The 26,172-nt window shown below is 41.0% G+C and overlaps 1 protein-coding gene across 1 annotated transcript in view; it reads right to left on the bottom strand.

Annotated features, from left to right (window-relative positions):
- Positions 1-846: 846 nt before the first annotated feature.
- Positions 847-26,172, bottom strand: part of CALCR (calcitonin receptor) — a 110,752-nt gene continuing 85,426 nt past the window's right edge. Inside the window, exons 7-13 of the mRNA XM_070368825.1 lie at positions 24,804-24,930; positions 14,559-14,712; positions 12,644-12,704; positions 12,501-12,567; positions 9,912-10,127; positions 8,772-8,813; positions 847-2,815 (exon numbers count right to left, since the gene is read on the bottom strand). Of these exons, the coding sequence (XP_070224926.1) occupies positions 2,420-2,815; positions 8,772-8,813; positions 9,912-10,127; positions 12,501-12,567; positions 12,644-12,704; positions 14,559-14,712; positions 24,804-24,930 (1,063 nt within the window). The 3' untranslated portion in view covers positions 847-2,419. The remainder of the gene's footprint in view (positions 2,816-8,771; positions 8,814-9,911; positions 10,128-12,500; positions 12,568-12,643; positions 12,705-14,558; positions 14,713-24,803; positions 24,931-26,172) is intronic.

Below are 26,172 nucleotides of genomic sequence, written 5' to 3'. Positions count from 1 at the left end.
TATACAAAATAGGCTGATAGTCCTGGGTGGTTTTGCATTAACAAAGGTATGAGAACCGTGCTTTGGAGGTTATAGTCAAAGTGAAGATTGAAGATGGCTACACTGACAAAGACAACAACCTTGGTATTTTTGCATGAAAGTGAAAGTGAAGTCGCGCAGTCGTGTCCGACTCTGCGACCCTATGGACTGCAGCCCACCAGGCTCCTCTGTCCATGGGATTCTCCAGGCAAGAATACTGGAGTGGGATGCCATTTCCTTCTCCAGGGGATCATCCTGACCCAGGAATTGAACCCAGGTCTCCTGCATTGCAGGCAGACGCTTTAACCTCTGAGGGTATTTTTGCATATGGTGTTCTAATTTATATTTTTGGATTATCTTGCCATCTCCTGTAATACAAGCAAGATGAGATGTTAGCATCCCAGATAATACGGAATGAGCTTAGGAGATGAGATGAATGAATGAAAAGATGGATATATTTCTGTAGAAAATATGCACACATACAACTCCATGGACCGAGGAGCCTGGCAAGCCAGAGGTCACAAAGAGAGTCAGACACAACTGAAACACACATACAACTTTTGCTTTATCATTACTCTTTATTAATTCATACATGGATACAGGGCAAGCGTTTCACGTCATTTTGGCACTGTGCACAATTCTATAGTAAGCTGTTTGATCTTATTCAGCCACTACTATATTAGCACAATAGCATTTAGAATATTTCAGCAAAATGTTATCACGTTTGTACTAGAGCTGCCAGAAATACTGTTTTCCATGTTTGTAAACAAAAATAGGAACACTATTACATAAACACTGTGATTGGAAAAATACCCTCTTTTCAAATCCTCCCTTACATTCAAGTAAAGGAGACATAAACTACTTTAGTATCCAAAATACATTTTCTCTGAAAGAATATATTTTTCTTTTGTCTTTCCAAAACTATATCATCTCTAAAACTATATCATCTCTGAAAGGCAGTGGCATAAGAGCACATACTTCAGACTTGAGATGTGGAGGGCTTTGATGTATCTCTTCATTTAGAATACAAATTACATAAAGGTAACTGAGTACTGTTGCAAACTCACAAATTAATCTCAGGTGCCGGTAATGATACTGGTTTACTCAGGGAGTTTTGAAGATTTTATATGAAAGTAAAGAGAGGTATGGGAATATAACATTGGATTTTAATGAGAAACTCTTATTTTAAATGAGTTGGTATGCAGTTAAACTTGTAGTGGTTAATTGTTTTTTCCCCCTCCTGTTTCACTAATAGCATCAAACAAGAGGTCAACTACAAACTGATTTCTAATTAGCCCTACTGAATCTTTCTGGAAAAGGCTGAGATCTTGTTAAGCTTAGAAGCTGGGTGGAAAGCAGTTAATGGAGTTATATGGGGTCTTTTAATTACCAGTCTTAAACAAATTTATCTTTTACTGCTAGATAGCACCCAAGGGCAAGAGGTAATCTGCTTTAGAAACCTCGAGTGATTTGCTTTATAAATCCTGGAGTTTAGGAAAGTGGAAAACTCTCTTTAGAGAGAGTATTCTCTTCCACTAGGAATTTGAGTTTTTGGCAGTTTTGTGAAAAATTTAGTGATGGGTTCTTTGTGACCTCCCAATTTATAAATGTTAGTAACCAAAGCACATTCAACATGAAAGCCAATTCCTTCTTACAGAAGTCAGGACCTGCCCAAGACCAAGCTGAGCACACAGTATTAGTAAAGTAATGAACACATATAAAACTGACTTTTTTTTTTTTTCATTCAAAGCCTTATATCTTCCTGCCAAATGCAGGTCTTTTTTCCCCACAAACTTAGTCATCTCTACACTAGAAAGCCACGTTGTTTTGAGGAGGTCAAGTAGTAATTTGTGTGGTTTACATTGTGGGTGTGTCTGTGGATGGTAAAAATCTGAATAACATCAGAATTGATTGAAATTAAAAAAAGAAATAAAAAAATCAGAACCATAGCCAAATACCAAAGTATCCTAATTTAAAAGTTTTGAGTTAAAAAGAAAACCATTGATGGTGACTTGAATTTTTCGAAGGTAGAAATGGCTCAAGATTAACAAGGAGCACCCTGGATCTGAACTAGGTCCACTCATGTTTTACTCGGATACTTTGCTTACTTTACTCTGACATTTGTATATCTCAGTCCTGGATGAAAGATGGTATTCACAGGAATTCACAAGTGTTGCAGAGTTCACAGGTGTTGTAGAGGGAGACTCCATTCCTCCACTGTCTCCCGGAAGCAAGAGTACCAAGTAAAACTGTCTTCAGATTCACTATGGACAAATGCACTTGATACTTCTCACAAATGAGATGTGTGCTCCTGGGAGGATGGAGATCACTTGAGATGCAGGGTTGGTCTTGCTCCCAGGAAATGAGGGCTCAGGGACCACAAGGTTGTTGGCGTCACATTTCAAGCGGATGACTCTTGCTCAATGATCTCCATAGCGACGACCTCAGCACCCTCCACGGTGATGACCTCAGCAGAACCCTCCACGGCGATGACCTCAGCAGCACCCTCCACGGCGATGACCTCAGCAGCACCCTCCACGGCGATGACCTCAGCACCCTTCATGGAGATGACCTCCCCTCCCTCCATGGGGATGACCTCGGCAGCCTCCTCGCCCAGGTTGTCGGCGGGCTCGTTCTGCGGCTCCTGGTGGCAGATGTAGATCGGTGGAGTCTCAGCCAGGGCGGCGGCGGCGGCGGCAGTGGCGGCGGCGGCGTTGGCCGCACGGTGGGCCCGGCGGCGGCCATTCCAGCGCCGAGCTTGGTACTGGTTCCACTGACGCTTCAGGGCAGCCTGGACCTGGAAGACGAAAGAGAACCTTCTGTTCATATCACTGTCAGGAATGCCCTGAGAACAATTCTCGGTGCTCATCAGAGGCTGTGTGTGTGTGTGTGTGTGTGTGTGTGTGTGTGTGTGTATGTGTGTGTGTGTTAGCTGCTCAGTCGTGTCCAACTCTTTGGGACTCCGTGAACTGTAGCCCGCCAGGCTCCTCTGTCCATGGGATTCTCCAGGCAAGAATACTGGAGTGGGTAGCCATTCCCTTCTCCAGGGCATTTTCCCTACCCAGGGATGGAATCCAGGTCTCCCCCACATTGCAGGTAGATTCTTTACCGTTGAGCCGCTAGGGAAGCCCCCATCAGAGGTTTGGGGTGGCTGAATTTTTACTTCTCATCTAAAAGGGCTGTGTGGGAAAGGCTCTGGCTATGAAATACCCATCTTGGAGGAAGAATCTGCAGACCGGAGGACTGAGTAATTTGCCTCAGCTGCCCCTGGCAAGATTATTTGCTCTTTTGAGTGAAAGTTTCTTCATTAGAGCTTTTACACCATGAATGAAATTTGATTTGGTTTCATATTCAAGATGGCACGCTCATCATATTAAGAAGGCAGAATTTGAAACCTTTTTATCTGCTACAACTTCTGATACAGCAGAAGCTTTTATCTAAATCTACACGTTATTGGTCATGAAAAAGTATCTGGAAGCCATTTCACAGCTCTGGATTTTATGATAATGGCCTTATACTGTTGATTTTCCTTTATCCAGCATGGCATGAGATGAGGTGTGCCCAATAAAACTCTGGTTAGTGGTTAACAAACCATGTATTATTCGTTTTTTGTAACGCTAGATGTCATGGTGTTTGGGAAGGAGCAGTTATTCAATAAATGTTTTCTGAATGGTGTCAACATCCATTCTAGAATGAGTTTCTAACGCCAAGAAAATGACCATCCATGACTGTATTGTAATTAGTGTATTGACATCCAGTGGCATTAGGGTGAGGGTGCTAAAAATGTCTAGACTGAATCTGAGGAAGAAATGGAAGTTTTATTTCATGCAAATATGAAAGCCTGAGTTTTGATATAAGACTTAGAAACACAGGTTTTGGAGAACCTGAGTCCCTCCCTGAGGTGAGTTATAAAGCACTGGGTCATCTACATTTACTGTTCGGTATTCTCTCTTACGCCATGGTGTATGATTTGGAGAACTGCTCGGGAGCTGCAGTGGGTTGCTAATTTTGGAATTACCAGAAGCAAACACTCGTAATAGTAACATCACATCACCTTTCAATGCCGTTTCCACTGACAAGGCCATTTCACTGTGTCTCATTTGATGCCACGAAAAAGTATTGAACTTTAGGTCAAGAAACCTGCTCTGCCCACATTAGCCATGAAAATCTTGGGCAGGAGAGTTAACCCCTCTGAGATTACTTTCTTCGATACAACTCTTTTATCTCACCTAGCTGCCTGATGGATTACATGGCTACAGTATGAATCGAGTAGCATCTAAGACGTAAGTATAACACCAAACAAGGAGGCTACTAGTATTCCTACGGTGATACCCTTATTATGGCAGGATGGTGGTCTTTAGACTGAAGGAAACTCTTCTGTCATATGTGTGGATGTATATCTTTGGAGGGTGGTGTTGCCAAGGATATAAAAAGAGCTCTTGATGACATAGTTTCTGATCTCATGTTGTTATTTCTCATATATTCTAAGCTAGGTCTCCACAGAGAGTCCTCAACAGCCTGGAAAATATTGGATGCTAATGAGAATGAAAGTGAAAAGTGAAAGTGAAGTTGCTCAGTGCCGTCTATGGGGTCGCACAGAGTCGGACACGACTGAAGCGACTTAGCAGCAGCAGCAGCAATGCAAATGAAAGTTTTCTTCACATTGTGATTTGTGCTGGGAAAAGGGTGTTGTTCAATGTTTTTGGGAAAAGGAAAGGTAATACCCTTGATGGGAAGATTACCCTAGCAATGTATTTTCAAATACGAATGCTCTTATTAAAGGTATTGATGAATGAATAGTTCAGACTCCTCTTGCATCACCCACTTTGTCTTCTACTTCACTCCTGAAAAAGCTACCATGTTTCCCTGTCAGTTTGTGAGCTTTGCTTTGCAATCTATGCAGTATGGAGAGTTACAGAATTGAAGAGACTAGACTGATTATATAAGAAAGGGCTGATATGAAACCATAGCTGAATCCATTTGGGAAAGAACATCCCTCCTGAGTTATACTTTCAGCTAAATACCTGTGGCCATGGCATTCTTCCTTTAGCACCTCTTCAAGAACCTAGTAAATATTTCAATTGCTTTCCAATTTGGGGGCTGTACTGTCTATTAGACAATAGGTCCTTAAATGCTGAGTTTATGATCTAGGAACTATCAAATGCCCTGCTGAATTAGGAAATATACAGCTCAGAGAACCACTGTCCCCAGACAAAGGGACTGATGGTTTCTGTGGATTCAAAATCTCCTAAATACCAACGTTGTCCTTATAGCTAAAACGTAACACAGATATTTAAAGATATTTAAATGTATTTAAAGATAAACGTAACACAGATATTTAACACTGTCTGAGGCGGACAGTGCCCAGCAGGGGTAAAAAAGGAAGTCCTTTGTTTTGCCTCATCTGTCTTTTTAAAATAATCTCCACTGGAGGATCTATGCATACTAATGAAGTACCCAGCATGAGGCCAAAGGGTTTGAAGTCTATTTTAATTTTTAAAAATTATGACAGAAATGTTCATTGCCTCCTGTAATTGTATTCCAGAATTATAAGCTATCCTTTTGTGTGGAGATGGCAATCTGCTTCCATTTGTAAACCACACATGTAAGAATAGGCCCTTAGCAGCATGTGAAAGACACTTCAATAATTTCAGTTTAATAAGGGCAATTATCTCCTACAATACCTCAGGTTGAGCCTAACAGTGCTTTGATCACAAGAATATGGGCATTGAATCTATTTTGAAAAAACAGAGGAGACTTTGGTTGCTTCTGAAAAGCATCAGAAATATAAGGAGTTGCCCATGGGGAGCGTAGAATACACAAAGTTTTGAATTATATAAATGCATTGCTAGTTATAAAAGCAATTAACAGATCACATCACATTTTCCCGATTATGCCAAATTTATTGTCAACTGTAAAAAAAAATATGAGTCCTGATGGCTTGAAGGAATAATGATTATAGCTGGTTCTATTTGTAACTAACTGTATAGGGTGGGTAACATTTGGAGGTCTCTCTTTCTATATTTGTGAAAAAGAAAATCAGGTTGGAATCTTCGTGGTTGTTTGGATGTTTTAGTCTTTGGCCTTTGTTTTCCTGTTAAGTTCATTGTAAGAACTTGCATTATGTGCTCTTGAATGGAAAATGAGCTTTATCTCAAGAGGTCTGATCGTTTTTTGTCTAGGACAAAGAAATCATAGCTTAGCTTTGGGTCTTGAAGCTGACTTTCTTGAGTTTTCTAGAAAGGCAGTATTTTTGAAAACTAAGTTTTATTGAATAAATTTTTAAATAGAAAAATTTAGCTTTGCATATGAAGTGATAACATTACTGATCTGGAAATAGCACTAGGGACATAAGGAGAATCCCTTGCAAACAGGAAAGGGAAGTGGTGAGTACAGAGCTAGGAAAACTTGGGCATCTTGATGACTGTAATCTGGAGAAAGAAATGGCTACCCACCCCCGTATTCTTGCCCAGAGAATCCCATGGACAGAAGAGCTTGGCAGACCCCAGTCCATGGAGTCGCAAAGAGTCGGATGCAACTAAGCACATAGCTGTAGTCATCTTTTTGAGGTCTCTTAGATCTTTAGTAACTGAAATGATTGGATGGTCAGTGTCCACTGTCTGGGAAGAGTTGTGGGAAATGTTTTTTACATAAGCGTGCTCTCACAGTCACCTCCTGACACCCGGCACTGGAATTCTCAAAAATCCTTTCCTCCACTGACTATGTGATCCATTTCCATGGCAGGAATCACTGACCACAAATGGATAATAATGAAAAATTAAAACCTTTATCTTCATTGTGGAACTGACGTATCAGTCCCCTAGATTTCTGCTAAAATGTAACTCAGTCAGGCAAAGCCTGATCACAGCCCTATCTCAGATGCAGCTGGAAATCACTTCCTGCAGGAGCAAGTGCCCTGCCCGTGTTCAGTGTGGTAAGATAATATGCCCACAGAAGACCCAGCTGAGGCCCAGATGCCTACAATTCATGGGACTGTGATATTGCATTTGGCACACTACATAATTTCTGTATTATTAGAAATGTCACACTTGTACGTTCCCCCAGTAACATGATACTAATTAAAATGGAGATGGTTTCTTTAATTCTAAAAGCAGAGAGAACACACTTGAACTAGAGACTTTCAACTGTCAGGCGCACCTCTGGGCCCACTTTCTATGCCTGCCACTTCAGAGACAGCATCATGGTTAAGACACAATCAATATTGAGGTATTTTTATAAGTGCATGCAGTTCTCTAGTGTTTTCAAAGTATACTCTGCCTGAACCTGATTTTTATATTAGCCCTATATTGATATTATTTTAGATGAAAATATTTATTTTGTATGCCACCTGAGCCAATTCAAAAGGCAGGGATATATGTTCACAGGAACTGATATAAAGATGGGGTGACCTAAGTCCTATATATTTATTAGTTTTTACTATTCTTAAAGAGATACTTCGTTGCTAACAGAAAGATGTTTTACATTTCTATCTCAGGCTTTCAGGATAGTCCCTAGCAATAAAGAATGTACAGTATATTTTTGTTGGATTAAGGAAGGAGTTGATGGATGAATGAAGGAATAAAATATATCAATTAAAACAGAGAACAGGAGCAACAGTATTGCAATTTGAGGGCTGGAGATGAGCAAGAGGTTGCAGAGCTGCAAAATATCATAGGTGCTCACTGAATGTTGTTTAACTGAAGCAATAAAGACTAGAAAATTCATTAAATATCAATTGATAATGGTTAGACAATGGTTCTAATTACCAACTTGGAAATAATATATAGATCTCTTAACAAAATGTGATATGCTTTGGTATAAAATTATTAATAAAGATTGATTTAAAATGATCACAGATACTTTAACATTAAAAGTTATGAGGTGTATAACTCAAAGAAGTATACTAATGAAGCTTCAGGAAGGAGACATATATATAATGCTGTGCAGTGGAAGATTTAGTCCATTTAACTAGGAATCAGGAAATCTGGGTTCTAGTCCTGGTTATAAGCTATGATTGTGACATTGTGCAAGTCACGTGATCTTTCTGGAGTTTTGATTTCTCACCTGACAAACGAGGGAGCTTTCAAATCACATTCTTTGCAGCCCTGGAAGTTCTTTGGTACAAATTTAAGCAGCTCCACTTATGTTTTACAAATTGGGCTTCCATGTAGAATATCATTGGAAGAAAGGGAACTCTGGCTAAAAAAACCCTTTAAAACACTGGCCATGTGGATCTCTAGGTTTTCCTGATCTAAATATTCAGGTAACAAATTACTTACTCCCTTTTGAGTCTTAACTCCAGGGTGATTTTCCAAGAGTTGAATAGGTGTTGTGACACTGGCATCAGGCAAATGGAAAAGAAGGCAGTGACTCAAGATAGACTGGCTAGATACTGGCTCTGCCCTAGTGATGGGTTGGTCCTTCCCAAGGGAATGGGGATGTGACTTGGGTTCTATGGGAACCCAGAATAGCTTTCACTGTTGCTTCTCAGGGTTCCAACCAGCTTACGGTACAATGCCAGGAAATGTGAATTTATCTACCTGTCTGGATAATATCTGCAATTGTACCACACAAGAACATAGATAAGATTCAACTTGCAGTAGTGGAAAAAATAAGATCGGGCTAGTCAGGAAACCCTGTAAGGTCAACTGTAGAAGTGAGAGATAGTGCAAAGCGCACAGAGGCCCTCGGGAGGTGGTAAAGTGCTGGCTTCATATAAAGAGGTGACACTATTACGTGAAATGCACGCTTACCTCGTGGTTGCAGAAGCAGTAGATGATGGCCACGAAGAATCCCTAAAAAGAGGAGGAAAAATGGAGCTGAAGTTATTTTTGTGTGTGTTGTGTTGTTTAGTAATCAATACAAATAGACAACCTGGAGAGGAATATTTCACTACGGCAATAGCAAGTCAAAGCTTGATGGAAAAACAATTACTACCACTCATGTCCAGGGCTTAGCTCCAAGACTATTCCATCAGGAATGACTTTTTCTCATAAGGATTCTATTTTTTGGCTACAAGGACTGTTCTCATTAATCTGGTTAATATATTGCTTCCCTTAACATGGAGACTTATAGCAGAATATGCTGATTATAGGGGACATGAAAAGAATTTTTGTACCCAAAAAACTTAAAAACGAGGCTCTTGTAGAGTTTAGTAGAGAGAACTTTTCCAAGCACACATTACAATGCATGGCTATAGGCCTGACTCTGACCTGTCTCCTTGTGGTGAACTAGCGCAGTACTGTACCCACAGCTAAGTCCACCTCGCCAAACAGGACATGGATTTAGTAACTACTCTGAAGTTCCTGTCACCATTCAAGATTCCTGTGTCCCCAAGCTTGTGTCTAGAGAAATGGTCAAAATTGTTGATGATGATCCAGTTTGGAAAGCCAACTGGCATGGATTACATGGGTCTTCAACACTCTCCTCAAAAAAGTAAAACCCAATGTGGCCCTCAGATGTGGGGGAGAAGGAGAGGTCAACGACTGTGGGAGTAACTCTGTCCTCAGCACTGAGCAAGTGGGTCAATTTCTGGACAAATACTTCAGTTGTTGTTGTTTAGTCACTCAGTCACTTCTGACTCTTGTGTGACTCCACGGATGGTTGCCCGCCAGGCTCCTCTGTCCATGGGATTTCCAGATGTATTCTCAAAGTTCAGGCCTCCCATTTCCTGTTTCCTTGCCCAGTTTTAAGATTCAAAACGTGGGGAAGCAGGCAGTGAGGAAGACAGAGAGGGCCACCTCCCTTCCAGGTAATGCGTGTTCGAAAGGCTCATTCTCATCACAGAGGAGCCCCAGACAACTGTGGCCCCTGCTCCAAGTAGCTGAGAGAGTGGCTGCATCCATGGTTCCCCCCTCACCCGGAAGTGAATCAGAGAGCGCATCACCCCTCACCTGGAAGTGAATCAGAGAGTGCATCACGAAGTCGTAGATCTTCCCAAGCACGGGGTGGGAAGGTCGCCAGGGAAGGATGACGAACTGGACCCCCAGAAGGGGCACCAGGATCAGGGTGGCCCTCACCGCCTTCAGGTATATGTACGAGTCCTCCTGCGATTCCTTTATTTTCTTCACAAGCACCCGGATGATGTTCAGCAGGAAGAAGAAGTTCAACTGCAAAGATTGACGATGTTCTGAGCAAATTCTCCCGGTGAACGTCCCTGAAGGACACCCCCTTGGGCCCAGTTCTTAGCTACCCAGTGTGTGTGGTGGGGTGGGGAGGAGGGCTGGCACCCACACTGGATGGAACACAAGAGACTGCCTGAGAACTGAGACCATCTGCTCCTTGTTATGACAACATGGAGCATCAGGGGGGCCAAATACTCTTTTTGAGCATGAATTAACATCCCTCCCTTTTTTTTCTAAATGAGAAAATAATATCCTGAATATGTAACTATATTAGGTTCAAATCTAAGGAAGATGTTTTATTCTTTATTTAGGTTTTTATCGTTTTTCCAAAGGGAAGTAAAAAATGATATTTTTAGATATCACCTTCTTATCTTTTCATTAAGATTTCCCCCTTAGCTAGGACTAGTTAACTAAAAGTAAAATGGGGGTCTGAGAAATTTACCTGTAAAGCTTATGCAGTGGAGAAGGCTAACCCAAACTACTTCTTGTTTTCTAGTAACACTGTTTAAAGGAAATCACTTCACAGAGGCATAATGTACATTCAATAGAGATTCTAAGTTTACAATTGGGAAGTTTAGACAAATGTATGTACCAGGATAACAACCACTCCAAACAAGAAAAGAGCACTTCCACCACCCCAGAAAGCCCCCTCTTGCCCCTTTGCAGTCAACAACTCCATCCCCCCACCTCTAGTAGCCACTGATTTCTAGCATCACAGAAATGGGAGTGTGTATATACACACACACACACACACACACACACACACACACATTGTGTATTCTTTGGTTACTTTGGTTTAACATACTATTTGTAAGATTCATTTGTGTTGTATATATTGGCATTTCATTCATTTTTACTGCTGAGTAGTACTGCATTATGTTAGTAATACACACGTAATTTGTTTATTCATTCTCCTGTTTATGGAAATTGCAGTGGTTTCCAAAATTTGATTGTTATGAATAAGCAGGCAGTGAATACCTGTGTACAGGTCTTTGTGGGGGCATGTTTTCATTTGGAAAAGTGACCTAAGAGTGGAAGGCAAGGCCTGTTCACATGGTGAATGTATGTTTAACTTTATGAGAAGCTGCCAAACTGCTTTCCAAAGAGGTGGCTTCATGTTACACTCCCTCCAGCATTATGTGAGAATTCCAGCTGTTCTTCACGCTTGCCAGCACTTGGTATGGTCACTCTTTAATATCTGCTGTTCTTGTAGATCACAAAAAACTACTTTTGGCTGTGAAAGTTAGTTTTGAAACCAAGGTTGTTTTAACATTTTAATTGATCATTTATTTAAAAATAATCAGAGTGGTTTTTCTACCTGGAGTAGAAATAAATGTTGTTACCCCCAAAATTCAAGAAGGAAAGAGATCTTTAATAAAAATAAAATTCTTATGCAGTGGTGATAAATATTCAAGACCCACGTTAGTAGGTCCTTGTGAGCACAGTTGAACTAGTAAGTACATCGCTACTCTGAAAAATGGCAAAAGAAATTGAATCTGCATTGGAAAGGCCAGGAAAGTCAGGAGACAGTCTGGGTGTGACCCAGTTTGATCAGTTACTAATGGATGATTCTTCAGTACAGGAGAAGAGTATGATCTATGACTCCGACTGTTTTTATTTTTCTAATTCTTATCTGAAGAAAACAATCTTTGAGATTAATGGGGGAAATAATGTCTAAATATTAAATTTGATGGCTCTGATGATGGCCAACATATAGTAAACTATGGGTAGAAATAAAGAACTTGGATATAGATTCAGATAATCATATTCTCTCCCTGCCCAACCCACTTGGCATGGGATTCTCAATGACTTAACTTGAGCCTTTGAGTCTAGTTTTCCTAATGAGTGAACCATCTGGATGTGTCCACTCTGAAGGACTGCTGTTAGCAAACAGCATGGCAATGTATGTGCAATGCCTGATATACTGTGAGTGCATGTTCAGTGGTAGTCATGATGATGGCTCGTGGACCAGAGGTGAGATGGAAGATGGTTTAGTTTGGCGGAGCCCAGTGGAAAATGGCGCAAGGGGACTTTGTGGTCTCTCTCATTCTTATCAGCAACATCTTCACCTTTGGTCTTTATCTTTAATTAGGAGAATTTATTGAATTGTCTAAAAAAAAAAAAAACCCACTGTATTGTTGCTGTGGCTTGTATAGAAACAAGCTTATGCCCCTCCGCTCAATTGTATTAAATAAAAATCATTTTAAAAAAAAGATCCTTGGATCAAATTATTATTATAGATTATCATTAAATTAACTTCATTTTGGAGTTGGGCTACACATACTACATAAAACCATCTCAACAGAACACCCCAGAGAGATAACACTGTTAATAATGGATTTAAAAAGCAATTCTCACCACCAGTGCCCCCATGACCGGACCGTGGATGATGTAAAGCAGGTTGGTGTCCACACTCAGCCAGCAGCTGAATAAAAGAAGGGGGAATACATTAATATCACATTTTATTTACAAATAAATTGACTAACAACCACAATACTTACTTGTCGTTGAATAACAGAGCCCGAGCAATAGCATGAGCAGTGCTTGGCAGCAGCGGGAGTCCTAAAATGGGAAAAAAAAATGCAAAAGCTATGACTACAGCTGGCTGGAAAAAACAGTGACAAATTCAACATCTTGTCAAGATGTCGTCCTGATGTTCTTGTGCAAATTATCTTTGGTCAAAGCAGATAAAATGCTCTTAGAACGTCACAAACTGTAATAGAGTTTGGTTAACAGCATCCAGTTACTTAAAAGCCTTTCACAAATTATCCAGTGTGGTAGGTACATGATGATGACCAGCAACTGAGACCAGAAAGCTTTTCATTGTGTGTGAACTGGGCTCTGTTACAGAGGGGAGCAGGGTTGTCCTGAAGGGACGTGACCTTCAGGTCATACGCTGACCTGAGACAGCGTATGAAAGCCAAAGTCTGATTGCTCCAAAGATGCTCTCAATATTTCTTCTAGGCTTTTTGTTCTTCTGTTTACAACACGTGTGTTGATCCTATTTTCGTTGAATAAGAACACTGTAGCTCAGAATCTACTTCCCTGAGTAAACCTTGAAGTATTTGTCAAAAACAGCTGAATTTACAAATGGAATGAAGGACGTAGCTGCTAGCAGTGCACCCTGTCTGAATCTTTTACAAATTAACCTTCATTATATAAAAGTAATCTAGAGTAAAGTAATTTTTATAAAAAACAAAACATTCTCTTTTTCTCAGATGTACCCATGCCCAATAAAATATTGTTTCATGTGGTTGAGATTTGTAGACAGTTTTAAAACCTATCCTCATATTAAGAAATGTGTCTCAGGTGAATTAGACTGCCACACTTTTTTTTTCTGTGAATTTTGTGCAAAAGGATATTCAGAATATTGAGTTTTCATCTAAGAACCACCTCAGCTTCTTAACCCATGAAGCATATAGTTCAAAATGGGACCATCAATTAAATGTTTGACTTGAAAGAATTCTGAGTTGACTATTTACACAAGACATAACTGTGTTTTATTCACAGCAGTTCTAACACCCCACTCAGGTTTAGAATCAGAGATTCATCCTCTGGATTGATTTTGAAATGTACATTTTAGAGTTAGACAGAGAAGCAATATGGAGATTTCACTTCTACCTTGTCATTTTGTAGAAAGGAAACGTATTTCATACTTTAGAGTGTGGACTCTGTATCTGCTAATTCCTAGGGCTCGTCACCTTCCCCTAATCATGATGTCACTTTTTACACAGTTTAGTTCTTCTTTCCTTTTCCTCTTCTCCCTCCAGGCTTCCAGAGCCATAACAACCTTTCCCTTCCACTAAAGACAGTGAGAGAAAGAATAATCCTTCTCCCCCTAGGATTTTTCTCCTGGAGCGCTAGATATGTTTTATTTGTTCACTATAAAAGTTCATGGAGGGTAGGGAATTTCATTCTTTGGATTACAACAATGGGAGGGCCAGCAAGGCAAAGAATCAATCTGAAGTGGGTTGTAAAATAAATGAATTTTCTGAGAACTTCAGCATTTGAAGTTGCTTCGATTTGGGAGAAAATGACCAGTAAGTGGTCCCATGCCGACTTATAAGGAAGTAACTCCTGAAAGAAGCATTCTTTCATTTTCTCTTGGGGAGATTTGGATCTTCTCTCCATCAGGGCATGCTTTCTGCCCATCTGTCAGCTGGGTTTGTTTCCTGAAGACATTCTCATCACCACAGCCCTCTTTTGTGGCACTCACCCCCATGCCTACCACAGTCTGTCTGAACTTATTAAGAGTGTCTATCAAGTTCTCTTGGAGATTGAACTGTGGCCAGGACCTGTGTTCCATCTCTCCTCATAGAACCTGAGCCCTTGACTCTCTTCTGATCAAGACTAGCAGAAGACTACAATCAGACAGAGGTAACAGCGGATCAAAACTCAGCAGCAGAAGATACCTACCCCAGCCCAGGAGGTAGTACCACCACATGCGCTGCCCCTCAGCGAACACAGACACCACGATGAGAGTGTGCAGGTAGAGGCCTTCGCAGAGCATCCAGAAATAGTTGCACGACATCATGTACTGGTGGAAAAAGTGCAGAACCTTGCACATCGGCTGTTGGAAAGAAATGAAGATACTCAGAGGAAGACATCTGCAATGATTTGGCCATGAACAGAGGATGAACGTGAAAATGAGCCAAAGTATCTGCATTCAGCCAGACAGAGAGTTTCCCCGAGCATCTCTCAACATGTGTCACCTACTAGATGCAGAGATCAGGGTACTAGCTCATAGGTGATTAGTATCACATGTAAACAGCCAACTAGGGCAATGGAATTCCAGTTCCCCAAGTGTTCTTGTGGGCTGAGTTATATAGAGTTATTGTTGTTTAGTCTGCGCTAAGTTGCATTTGACTCTTTGTGACCCCATGCACTGTAGCCCGCCAGGCTCCTCTGTTTATGGAATTCTCCAGGCAAGAATACTGGAGTGAGTCGCCATTTCCTTCTCCAGGGGATCTTCCCGACCCAGGGATGGAACCCGCATCTCCTGCATTGGCAGGCGGATTCTTTACCACTGAGCCACCAGGGACTTATAGACTAGGCAAGTTTATTTTCTTATAGTGTGTCTGAGAACCATAATTTCCAACAGCATCCAAGGATTCATCACATGACTTTTATGGCCCCTTTTCTATGGCCAATGAGGAGAATAACACAGAAATTGTTAATGCTGTCCTGAAGTTTACTGATCTGTTAATGATACCTACTTAACATTAAAAAAAAAAAAAGGAGAGAACTGGATGATCCATTTCTCATACATGAGCCAGGAGCTATGTTGAGCCCATCTGACCCGAGGGATTTTGTTTTTATAAGGGAGCCTTAGTTTCCACACTGGGGTCCAAATGTTTGGGACACAGAGATAAGGATGGCATCCTCACTTGGTACTGAATAATCCCTCCAAAAATATCCAATTCAAATATAAATAATAAAAGAGTTCATAGTGGTGCTTTTCGAATGTCAGCATGCATCAGAATCACTGGGAGAGCTTGTTAAAACACAGATTTTGGGGGCTCCAGTAGTAGAGATTCTAATTCTGAAGATCTAGGGTGGGCCATGAGATTCTCCTTTCTAGTAAGGATCCAAGTGACGCTTAAGCTGTTGGTTTAAGGGCCACACTTGGGATAGATTTCGGGTATATAAGGAGTTTCCTCAGCACCTGACTCCTGTTTTGCTTTCTTGCTAGCTTTCCGGTAATAATAACCCTAACCATTGAAGAGCACAAGCTTGTTCTTCCAGCAGATTCACAATGCAATGGCGCAACGCCCTGGCTTTGATTCACATGCATACTAAAACCACCTGAGGAGGAGTTGGAGAACTGTTTGTCAAGATGCCGGAACAGTTGACGAACTGAAAGGCAAAACGTGTGCCTGTCAGCTTGAAAACTGTCAGTGGGTCCAGTATTTAGTGCTAGCTGAATGAAGGAGGAAGATCCCCCAGTCAGAAAGTCAGCATTAACTTTGAAGGAAACCACTGCAGCCTTTCTCTCTAGAGAAATTTAGAAGATCCAGTGTTTTCAATTAAATGTGAATCTGTCATGCAGTCTTGGACTGATTTTTGATAACACCTCAGAGAAAATGAGCTTGAATCTGTGTGATTGTGGTCACAACTGGGTGTGTTTAGCAAAAAGAAAAAAACAAAACAAAACAAAAAAACACTGGAGAAAAAGTCCCATATGAGATAAATATGTTGGAAAATGATCCAGAAATTGGCAAAGGCAACATTCTGGAAGTGATTGGGAAACAAGGCCAGAGAAAACAGAAACATGCTTTGGAGGGGGGCACCTGTTAGACCTGTGGCAGGGGAATAAAAATTAACAGCTTGCTACACTCAAGGGTCTTTTCTCTATACAGTATAATGAGGGTATTATCACTTGGGGGATTTTCAAAGCCATGACTGAATGAGTTTTATATTCTCATGCCACAGCCCTTTTGGTTATTTGAGATTTAAAAACCTCTGAGTATGTGCATTCTGCTTTCACACTTAGTCATTTAAGATTTGAGCAGCATTTTACACATGCTCTGAGTTTCCATGTCTCCCATGCTGTGTAACACAGAAATGAAACTTGGTACCACGGTTAGAAAGTCATGAGTGCTTACGGCCATGACAATGGTAACAACTATGATATAAATAATAATAGCTAACGTGAGAGTTCTTGCGCGGCAGACTCAATTTTATGGGTTTTAGATGTATTGGTTCATTTCATCCTCACAAGCAACTCTTTGAGAAAGGCACTATGGTTATCATTATCAGGAAAGTGAAGCACAGTGAGATTAAGTAACTGGCTCAAGATTCATCTGTAGGTAGAAGAGTTGGGATTTGACATCCTGGGCTTTAGCAAGAACAATGCTATGGTATTTGAAGCAAGCCCCCTAAACACAACAAATATCAAACTATTGCTCCATAGCTTTCTGACAGTTAACCAACATATCCCAAGGGAGTGTACAAAACTTCTAGTATTTACATGTGGTACATATTATAATGAAATATTACTGAGCCATTAAAAAGAATGAAATAATGCTATTTGCAGCAGCATGGATGGATGTAGAGGTTGTCATGCTGAGTGAAGTAAGTCAGACAGAGAAGACAAATATCATATGACATCCCTTATATTCAGGATCTAAAAAGAAATGATACAAAAGAACTTATTTGCAAAGCAGAGACAGACTCACAGCCTTGGAGAGCTAACTTATGGTTGCAGATGGAGGGAGGAGGAAAGATGGGAGGAAAGGATAGTTAGGGAGTTTGGGATGGACGTGTAAAAACTGTTGTGTTTAAAATGGATAACCAACAAGGTCCTACTGCATAGCACAGGCAACTCTGCTCAATGTCATGTGGCAGCCTGGATGGGAGGGGAGTTTGGGGGAGAAGGGATACATGTATCTGCATGGGTGAGTCCCTTCGCTGTTCACCTGAAACTACCATAATGTTGTTAATCAGCTATACTCCAATACAAAATAAAAAGGTAAACAAAATAAATCAAAAGGGGAAAGAAAACTTCTAGTATCTCAGCTGAAAGTTTCTTTTTAAGAATGAAAACAAATCTAGAATAAGTGCACTAAATTCATGACAGCCTTCTCAAAGCAAGGGAAACAAGGGCAAACACTGAGATGAGGACTCCCTCCCAAAACCATGCTGCAAGACACTGCTTGTAGGTCACTATCAGTAGCCTCAGACACGCAGATGACACCACCCTCATGGCAGAAAGGGAAGAGGAACTAAAAAGACTCTTGGTGAAAGTGAAAGTGGAGAGTGAAAAAGTTGGCTTAAAGCTCAACATTAAGAAAACAAAGATCATGGCATCTGGTCCCACCACTTTATGGGAAATAGATGGGGAAACAGTGGATACAGTGTCAGACTTTATTTTTTTGGGCTCCAAAATCACTGCAGATGGTGACTGCAGCCATGAAATTAAAAGATGCTTACTCCTTGGAAGGAAAGTTATGACCAACTTAGATAGCATATTCAAAAGCAGAGACATTACTTTTCCAACAAAGGTCCGTCTAGTCAAGGCTATGGTTTTTCCTGAGGTCATGTATGAATGTGAGAGTTGGACTGTGAAGAAAGCTGAGCGATGAAGAATTGATGCTTTTGAACTGTGGTGTTGAAGAAGACTCTTGAGAGTCCCTTGGACTGCAAGGAGATCCAACCAGTCCATTCTAAAGGAGATCAGTCCTGGGTGTTCTTTGGAAGGAATGATGCTAAAGCTGAAAGTCCAGTACTTTGGCCAACTCATGTGAAGAGTTGACTCATTAGAAAAGACTCTGATGCTGGGAAGGATTGGGGGTAGGAGGAGAAGGGGACGACAGAGGATGAGATGGCTGGATGGATGTGAGTCTGAGTGAACTCTGGGAGTTGGAGATGAACAGGGAGGCCTGGAGTGCTGAGATTCATGGAGTCGCAGAGAGTCGGACACGACTGAGCGACTGAACTGAGCTGAGCTGAACTGAATTTCTTGTGCAGAGGTATCGCCCAGAGGGGTCAGATGAGAGAAACTGGGTTGATGTTTATAGCCATCTTAAGAATAAATTCTTTACAGCCATATGGGAATATGGTTGATTATAATTAATACATTTTAAAAAGAATAAGGATATCCTCTATACTTTTCTGTACCATATGGTCTTGGTTAAAAGACCATTTGTTGGTGTTTTTATGTAAGTCAAGTGAAATCACACAAGTAACCAGGGTAAGATACCTCACTTCATTGCCACATCTCGGCATTATTCTCTCTGCCTGTTCCTCAGATCCATACTACTTGTTCTTTCTCAATCAAATATCTTCCATAGGCACCAAAATGGATAGTTCCAGTACAGTTTTCTTGGCCATTGATCTCTCATCCCCCAAGCCTTGCTGTCACTTCCCTCATGTGTATAAGCCCACCCTCCCACCAGGCTCCTCTAGGTTGGGCAGGAGGAGTCAGTTTGGACCCTTGGTTTCACTTCTGAGCATCCATTCCAGGTGAGCTTCCTGTGACTAGGGTGAAGTTCTGACCTAGTCCGTTGTCCCAGCTGTCCTGAACAAGTGAGACTTAGAAGAAATCCACTTTGTTTTTCAGAACTTGGGGCTCATTTAACTTTGCTTATATAAGAGGCTATAGAAAATGTGACCCAATTGTTTTGGCGTTTGAGACACAAAATGCTCAGGTTCCTAGCAAAAACTAATCTTGCTGCATTGTCCCCTTTTGGACTCAGACAAAAAGTTCAGAGAGACAGTTCTTTCTAGAAAATGATGAGGGCGCTGCCGGCTTCCTCTAGATGCAGCAAGAACAATGCTTGTAATTCTGCCTCCCGACTCCCTCCATGAAGATTGTTGAAAAAGCAGATAGAACAAGAAAGTGAAATTTTAGATATTATGGAAATGAAATGTTCAAATGATACAAGTGACAATCGGCAATTTTCATATCACTCAGTAAACTGAGGGTCTATTCAGCCCTTATTTATTCCATGAGTTATTTTGAGTTTAACTTAAAAAAAAAAAAAAAAAAAGTTGTGTGAAGGAAGAAGATTCTCACTTTTGGTTTTACTGGAGAGACTTTGCCCAGCCAAAAACCTTCCACAGGAATAGACTGACTACTTTGATGGGAAAGGGACCAGAAGCCCACTGGGATTCCCTGCTGAGGACTCAGAACACTGTTTTCTTTTGCCTCCAACTAAATACACCCTCACAGAAGTAGTATAAAAGCATTTGGGATGATGCAGCCTCCTTTCACAAGAAATAACTTTCTTTTTAATATATCCCCATGGGCACTGGGAAGGGAAATATTTTTGCCTCTTAACTGCTGATTCAGTGACCTGAGAATTGGGTCAAAATTAAGGGGAAAAAAACAAACAAACCCACAATTCTGCCTTTAGTTTGCTTAAAAAAGAAAGTCTTTAAAAAGTATATATTCTTTTGTATATAGAAAATTGTATTTTTTTTATAGGAAAGAGACATGTTTGAATCACAGACAGATGGAGTCTAATGGATGTGCTTTTCTCTATAACTTTGGTTGTGTTTTTCATGTTAATTTCAATTTTTTAATAAATATTTGTAGATTGACAATATCTAATAACTTCCCTTTTCCAAAAGTTTCTTCTCTTAGTTTCTTTGTTTGTCTCTCCTTTCTTGGGTTTTTCTTTATTATCTCTACTCTTCTCAGCTAGGGAAGACCTTAGTCTAATGTTTTCTGTAATGTCAGTTTTTCAGGAAAAATGCAATATTTCATATAATTTAGAGTAATTTAAAATTACACATGACTTAATAATATGCTGATGATACGATGCTCAGTGTTTGGATATTATTTTCTCTGTCTTTTTAGAGGTGGGGAATTTACTGCTGGGAGAGATGGGGATTTTCTAGTTAAATCAAATTAAACCTTTCCTTGTTCTTGACCTGTATGTTCAAATATGTTACAACAGCAAAATCTCCTTTATTCCTAATGCCTGCATGCACAGTTTCAACTGCAATTTACTTTAATAGTCTTTTGGATAGGAAAAGATCCCCAAGAAATTGAACTTCTATGATAGCATTTATGATAGAATATGCATTTTCAAGGTGAGATTCAATACAAAGTTTAAGACCTGTGTCTCTCTTGGAACTAGTAAATAAGCAGTTTCAAGGATGAATAACATACAAGCTATAACCACTGGAGAGTTCTTTCCTGCCCTTTCTTGAACTAATTATGCCTGCCTGCGAGAGCAGTCTGGTGTTGTTTGTATATGGAAGGTGAGATAAGAGATGGATCAAAATCTCACTGGAAAACAAAAGCTCTGTTCAAATAGAGAAATACTGAAAACAAATGTCCTTGTTTTTTTTCTCCGCTTTGGGCCAAGTGTATGCTTCACAATTTACAAACATAGGTTGACTTTTGTCATTGTGGTCATTTGTTTTTAGCCTATGCTATTTATTTGGTGAAAGACACATGCTTTCAGAGTTTGTCCCTTGGAAGAACCAGACATTTGCACACATGAAAGAGGGCAGCATGTGCTCACACATGATCATATGCCCCATCTACCATTGTAAGTGGGTTGTGATTGGTGGCTTTCCTTCCCTGGTGGCTTAGAGGGTAAAGAATCTGCCTGCAGTGCAGGAGACCTGGATTCGATCCCTGGGTTGGGAAGATCCCCTGGAGAAGGGAATGGCTATCAACTCCAGCATTTTTGCCTGGAGAATTCCATGGACAGAGGAGCCTGGTGGGCTACAGCCAGTGGGGTCGCAAAGTTGGACATGACTGAGCAACTAACGCTTTCACTTTTTTTCATTTGAACCTCAGAGGAAAGATTTCTCATTCAGGCATACCAAGTAAAATAGTCAGATGTTTTGTTCCTTTGTTTTCTACCAAAAAAAGACACATACACACACACACTGAAACAGGTAAATAAATGGTGGAGCCTCACATATGCAGCTGTAAGACACAGAACGCTGTTTCCATGTGAGGCTGGGTGTATTTCCAGGGATTGTGAAGAGAATGTCATAAATAGGCATTTCCCCCAAATGATATGAATTTAGTTCAGCCTGAAGACTAAAATTTGAGTTTGGGGCACTCAATCAATATTTGACTAATTGGATAAAATTCTACCTTTCAAGAGTTTTACAGCTTTTTCCTAGGAAGTTTGCTCTTGCATAGCTACAAAAGACAACAAAAACCAAGTCTGTTAGGTTAAAAATATATTGATTAGGAGAACTAGGTCATGCTATAAAGATGAACTTCTTTCCTGTTTTTCAAACTTACATCACTTTGAGAATGCCTAATGTGTGTCAAAGAGCCACCCCTCACTCCTCCACATGAAGAAGGAGGCTTTCTATTAATTTCTCCACTCCTCTATGCTCACACTGACACTCTCCCAGGGAATCAGCTGTGTTGTGGCTAAGCCAGGTCCCTAGGCACCTGCTTCCTGCTGCTAAGTCGCTTCAGTCGTGTCCGACTCTGTGCGACCCCGTAGATGGCAGCCCACCATGCTCCTCCGTCCATGGGATTTTCCAGGCAAGAGTACTGGAGTGGGTTGCCATTGCCTTCTCCCAGGCATTGTTAAATGTTTCTAGGCAATAGTGGAGTTGCAAGGCAGGGCTGAGCTGGCTTGGTGGTGGTTAGGAGGCAGCTGTGCGTGTTGACTGGCAGAGTACCTAGGCTTGTTTGTCCCTAAAGTATACTATAAAAGTGAAAACATCCACCAACGATAACTTAGGACACTGAGACAATGAACAGAGTAACAGATTGGTCAAGAAAGCTGTGTGCAGAAACTTAAGGAGCTAGCCACAGGGACGGGGTTAGCAGTTACCTTGTGAGCAATTGCTTGCAGTAGCACACCCTGGGGAATTTTTAAAAGCTTTATGGGTCTTTGGGACTCTAGAACAACCCCTTAGAAGTAAACAGGGAAGTTTTTATTGCTCTCATTTGATGGGTAAGGTGAAATGGCTTCTACAATTTATTAGTGAACTCGGAAAAGTCCTGAATTTATACTATTTCAGGAAGATAACAGGTTAAGTATCATCTCATCATGGATGAGAGGCCCATTTATTCTAACATCCAGAGAGTGGGGTGGAGGCATGACAAGGGGGTGTGAGACCCCCACAGGAGAGGTGGGAGAGAGTCTACTTAAGAATTGGCGATATCTCATCATTTGACTGAGTGCTGCTCCCAGGTTGATGTGCTGATTATTCAATAACCAAAGTGCCATTCCCTGGCCTACTTTGAACAGATGGTACCTTTCTCAGATTTTTGTTTTCCCCCCAATTTTAAACATTTTACTTTGTATTAGGGAATTGCCAATCAACAGGGATTTCATACTTCATAGGGAATTCCAAATTTGAGTCTTCTTCGCTGAGATAGTCTTAGTTAATGGCTTCTACACCTATTTTTCTATTTTGTAAACATTTATTTATTATTTATTCATTAGCTGCATCAGATCTGCAGCATGTGGGATCTCTCATTACTCACGCAGGCTCTCTAGTTGTGGGCTTGCTTAGCTGCCCTGAGCCATGTGGGATCTTAGTTCTCTGACCAGGGATCGAACCTGCATCACCTACATTGGAAGGCACTGGGGAATTTCCTCTACACCTGTTTTAATCTTAGTCGGGGTAAGCTTCCTTAATGAAATACAGTGTGCATCTTTAATTATGGACAGCCATCACTTTGAAATGGCTGAGTATGTATCTTAAAGAACAATCTTCCTAAGGAAAGAAACCAAGATAAACAAGAGCTCCATGCAGCACAGAGGACACAGGCTGGGCTTCAGTGTAAGACAGGTCTGGGTTCAAACCCCACCTCTAATGATCCATAGTGTGGAAGACACGTGCTTTCACTGAACCTCCACTTACTCAGTTAATAATGGGGATAATATCCACTCTTCACTGGGGTCTTGTGAGGATTAAGTGACATAAGATTACTTTTATTAAAATCAGTTGACACGAAAAAAAGGAAACTCATTAAGATAAAACCCACTGTGCACCTAAGACAGGACTCTGTCCCAATCACAGATGCCATGGTTTGAAAAGATAGATCATAATGCCTTCCTGGATGTATTCACACTGCAGAGGCTATTAACACTGTGGATCCATTAGAAGCCAGATTAAGCTGCTTTCCCATGCCGTGCCACTGTCACACAGGATGCACGCTCTGGGCAGATTTCACGCATTTTTGTCATCGGGTTGGCAAAGCCATCAAGTACCAGTTCTGAAAGATGAGGCTATCTACAGATGCTTGCATAATGCAGTTAAGCAGAGAAACAGAAAAAAAAAAAAAAGAAAGAAAATATCCCAGGCCATTCATTGTGTGCCGGATACCTTCCGTTTGTGCTTTCAGATGCACTCTCTACTCTGCCCCGGGACCCAGAGAAACCACTCGGTGCATATCCTTCGGGGCTTTCTCACCCTCTGGTTTCTGGCTAGGCTCAGTTCACAGGGGCCACCAGCAGAGACTGGGAGGTGAGAGCGTGTGAACTAGGGACATGCAAACCTTTTTTAAAGTCATGCAGACATAAGCCATGATAAAATTCCTAAGAACCACTAGAGTAAATGCATTACAGCTGAAATGATTGGCCCAAGACCATTCAGGCCCCAGAATGATGAGCAATTAATACCTACGCACACCTGTAACCCATGAGTGACCCACTGGGGCCACCACAAAGCACTACTTTATAACACCTAGTGTGTGTGCTCAGCGAACTTCCCTGAGATGTTAGTAAACTATTGATTAGTTATGGCAACTCATGATCGATGGTATAAATCTTATTTGGCTATAACTTAATTATTTCCAGCCCTTTACTATAGCATATAACCGATACCTCCAAAAATTACACAGGGATGATATGCCTTAATGCAAAACTCAACTGTAAAAGTAAATATTATTATATATGTAAAAGCTGCTTGTGTAAGACAATCACACCACCTTCACTAGTTACAGAGGTTGTTGTTTAGTTGCCAAGTCATGTCCGACTCAAGCGACCCCATGGCCTGTAGCCCGCCAGGTTCCCCTGTTCATGGAATTCTCCAGGCAAGAATACTGGAGTGAGTTGCCATTTCCTTCTCCAGGGGATCTTCCCGACCCAGGCATTGACCCAGGACCCTGCGTCTCCTGAATTGGCAGACGGATTCTTTACCACTGAGCCACCTGGGAAGCCCAGTTACAGATACTATATCTTTGAAAATAAAATTAAAAACAAATCATGCCACGCCTACCGGATCCCTTTTCACGAGCTCTCCATTGGGCACAACCTCAACCAGGTGGATGATTATGATGATAGAGTTCAGAACGTAGGTCAGAAACATGTTCTTATGCAGAGTCACCCGCTGGCAGCTAAGGCTCCTGGAAGGAAAAAGGAAGAGAAAGCATTAACCAGTGCCAAAATATTGATGCTCCTGGAAAATAAACCTTATGTAGTAATATTTTAAACCTTCTCTTTAGCAATAGATGAAAGAACATATAAATGAGGCTGGTCCCATCTTTTAAGGTTCATTACTACCTTTCTGCCTGATTTTTAGACAGTTTCCCGGTCATGGTAACACAGTTTTCGGTTCTCAGGGTGACTTCCTATAATAACTAAAACAGTGAGGGATAAAAATCCATTGTAATTGTAACAAATGTCATAAAATTAATTGAGAAGAACTTTTCTAAGAGAAACTATTAGGGTTTAGAGTGGTGCTTCAGAGGAAAAAACCAACTCTCCACTGATGTAATCTGCCGGAAGTTGAGTGGCAAATGGGAAAGAAGACTGAGTCCATGTCCTTGGCCCCTCACATAGGCTGATTTTCTTAAGTCTCCTGTCATCTTTCTCTTTCATCATTTCTTTTTTTCTCTTCTGGATGTGGGCCGTTTTTAAAATCTTTACTGAGTTTGTTATAATGTGGCTTCTGTTTATGTTCTGGTGTCTTGGTAGTGAGACAGGTGGAATCTTAGTGCCTTGACCAGGGATCGACCCTGCACTCCCTGCATTGCAAAGTGAAGTCCAAATCCCTGGATTTCCAGGGAAGTCCCCCTCACCATTTCTTTTGATACCTTCTAATTTCTCGTATTCCAACTGGAATCAACTCTACGGCTCCTCTTTCCCATGTCCTCCTGATGGTGGAGCTCAGACACAGACAGAGAATTCTAACTAGGCTCAAATGTGACGTCGTGCTGGGGCACAAGTGTGGTTTGGACCTGGGATCGCTCCAAGTGCTCTGCTCGTTGGCACAGTTCTGCCCCACCTCTGGGGTACTAAACGTTTGCTGGATTTTCCATTCTCCTCTCCTCCACTTCCTAAATTTGTACATATGTATTTGTGTGAATGTTCACATAAAGGAACATTAGTTTAAATATCCTATTTCACTTTTTGATGCAAATGGAGAGAGCCTGCAGGAGGGCTGTACAAAATTGGAGTGATTATCCTAGATGAATTAAAATCTAGTGTTTACCATATTTGATCCAGTCAAAGAACATTTAACATAATGTGAGGACTTTAACATTAACGTTCGGTTAATGATGCCAATGATTGATCATAGTAACTACTCCTAAAAAATCTTCACGGAATAAAGCTAGAATTCCAGGCATTTAGACAAGAAAATTCTG

The sequence above is a fragment of the Bos mutus genome, chromosome 4 (assembly GCF_027580195.1).
Source record: "Bos mutus isolate GX-2022 chromosome 4, NWIPB_WYAK_1.1, whole genome shotgun sequence".
In the NCBI taxonomy this organism is placed as follows: domain Eukaryota; kingdom Metazoa; phylum Chordata; class Mammalia; order Artiodactyla; family Bovidae; genus Bos; species Bos mutus.
Note: the sequence above shows the minus strand (reverse complement) of the source record. Positions and strands in the feature narration are given on the sequence as shown.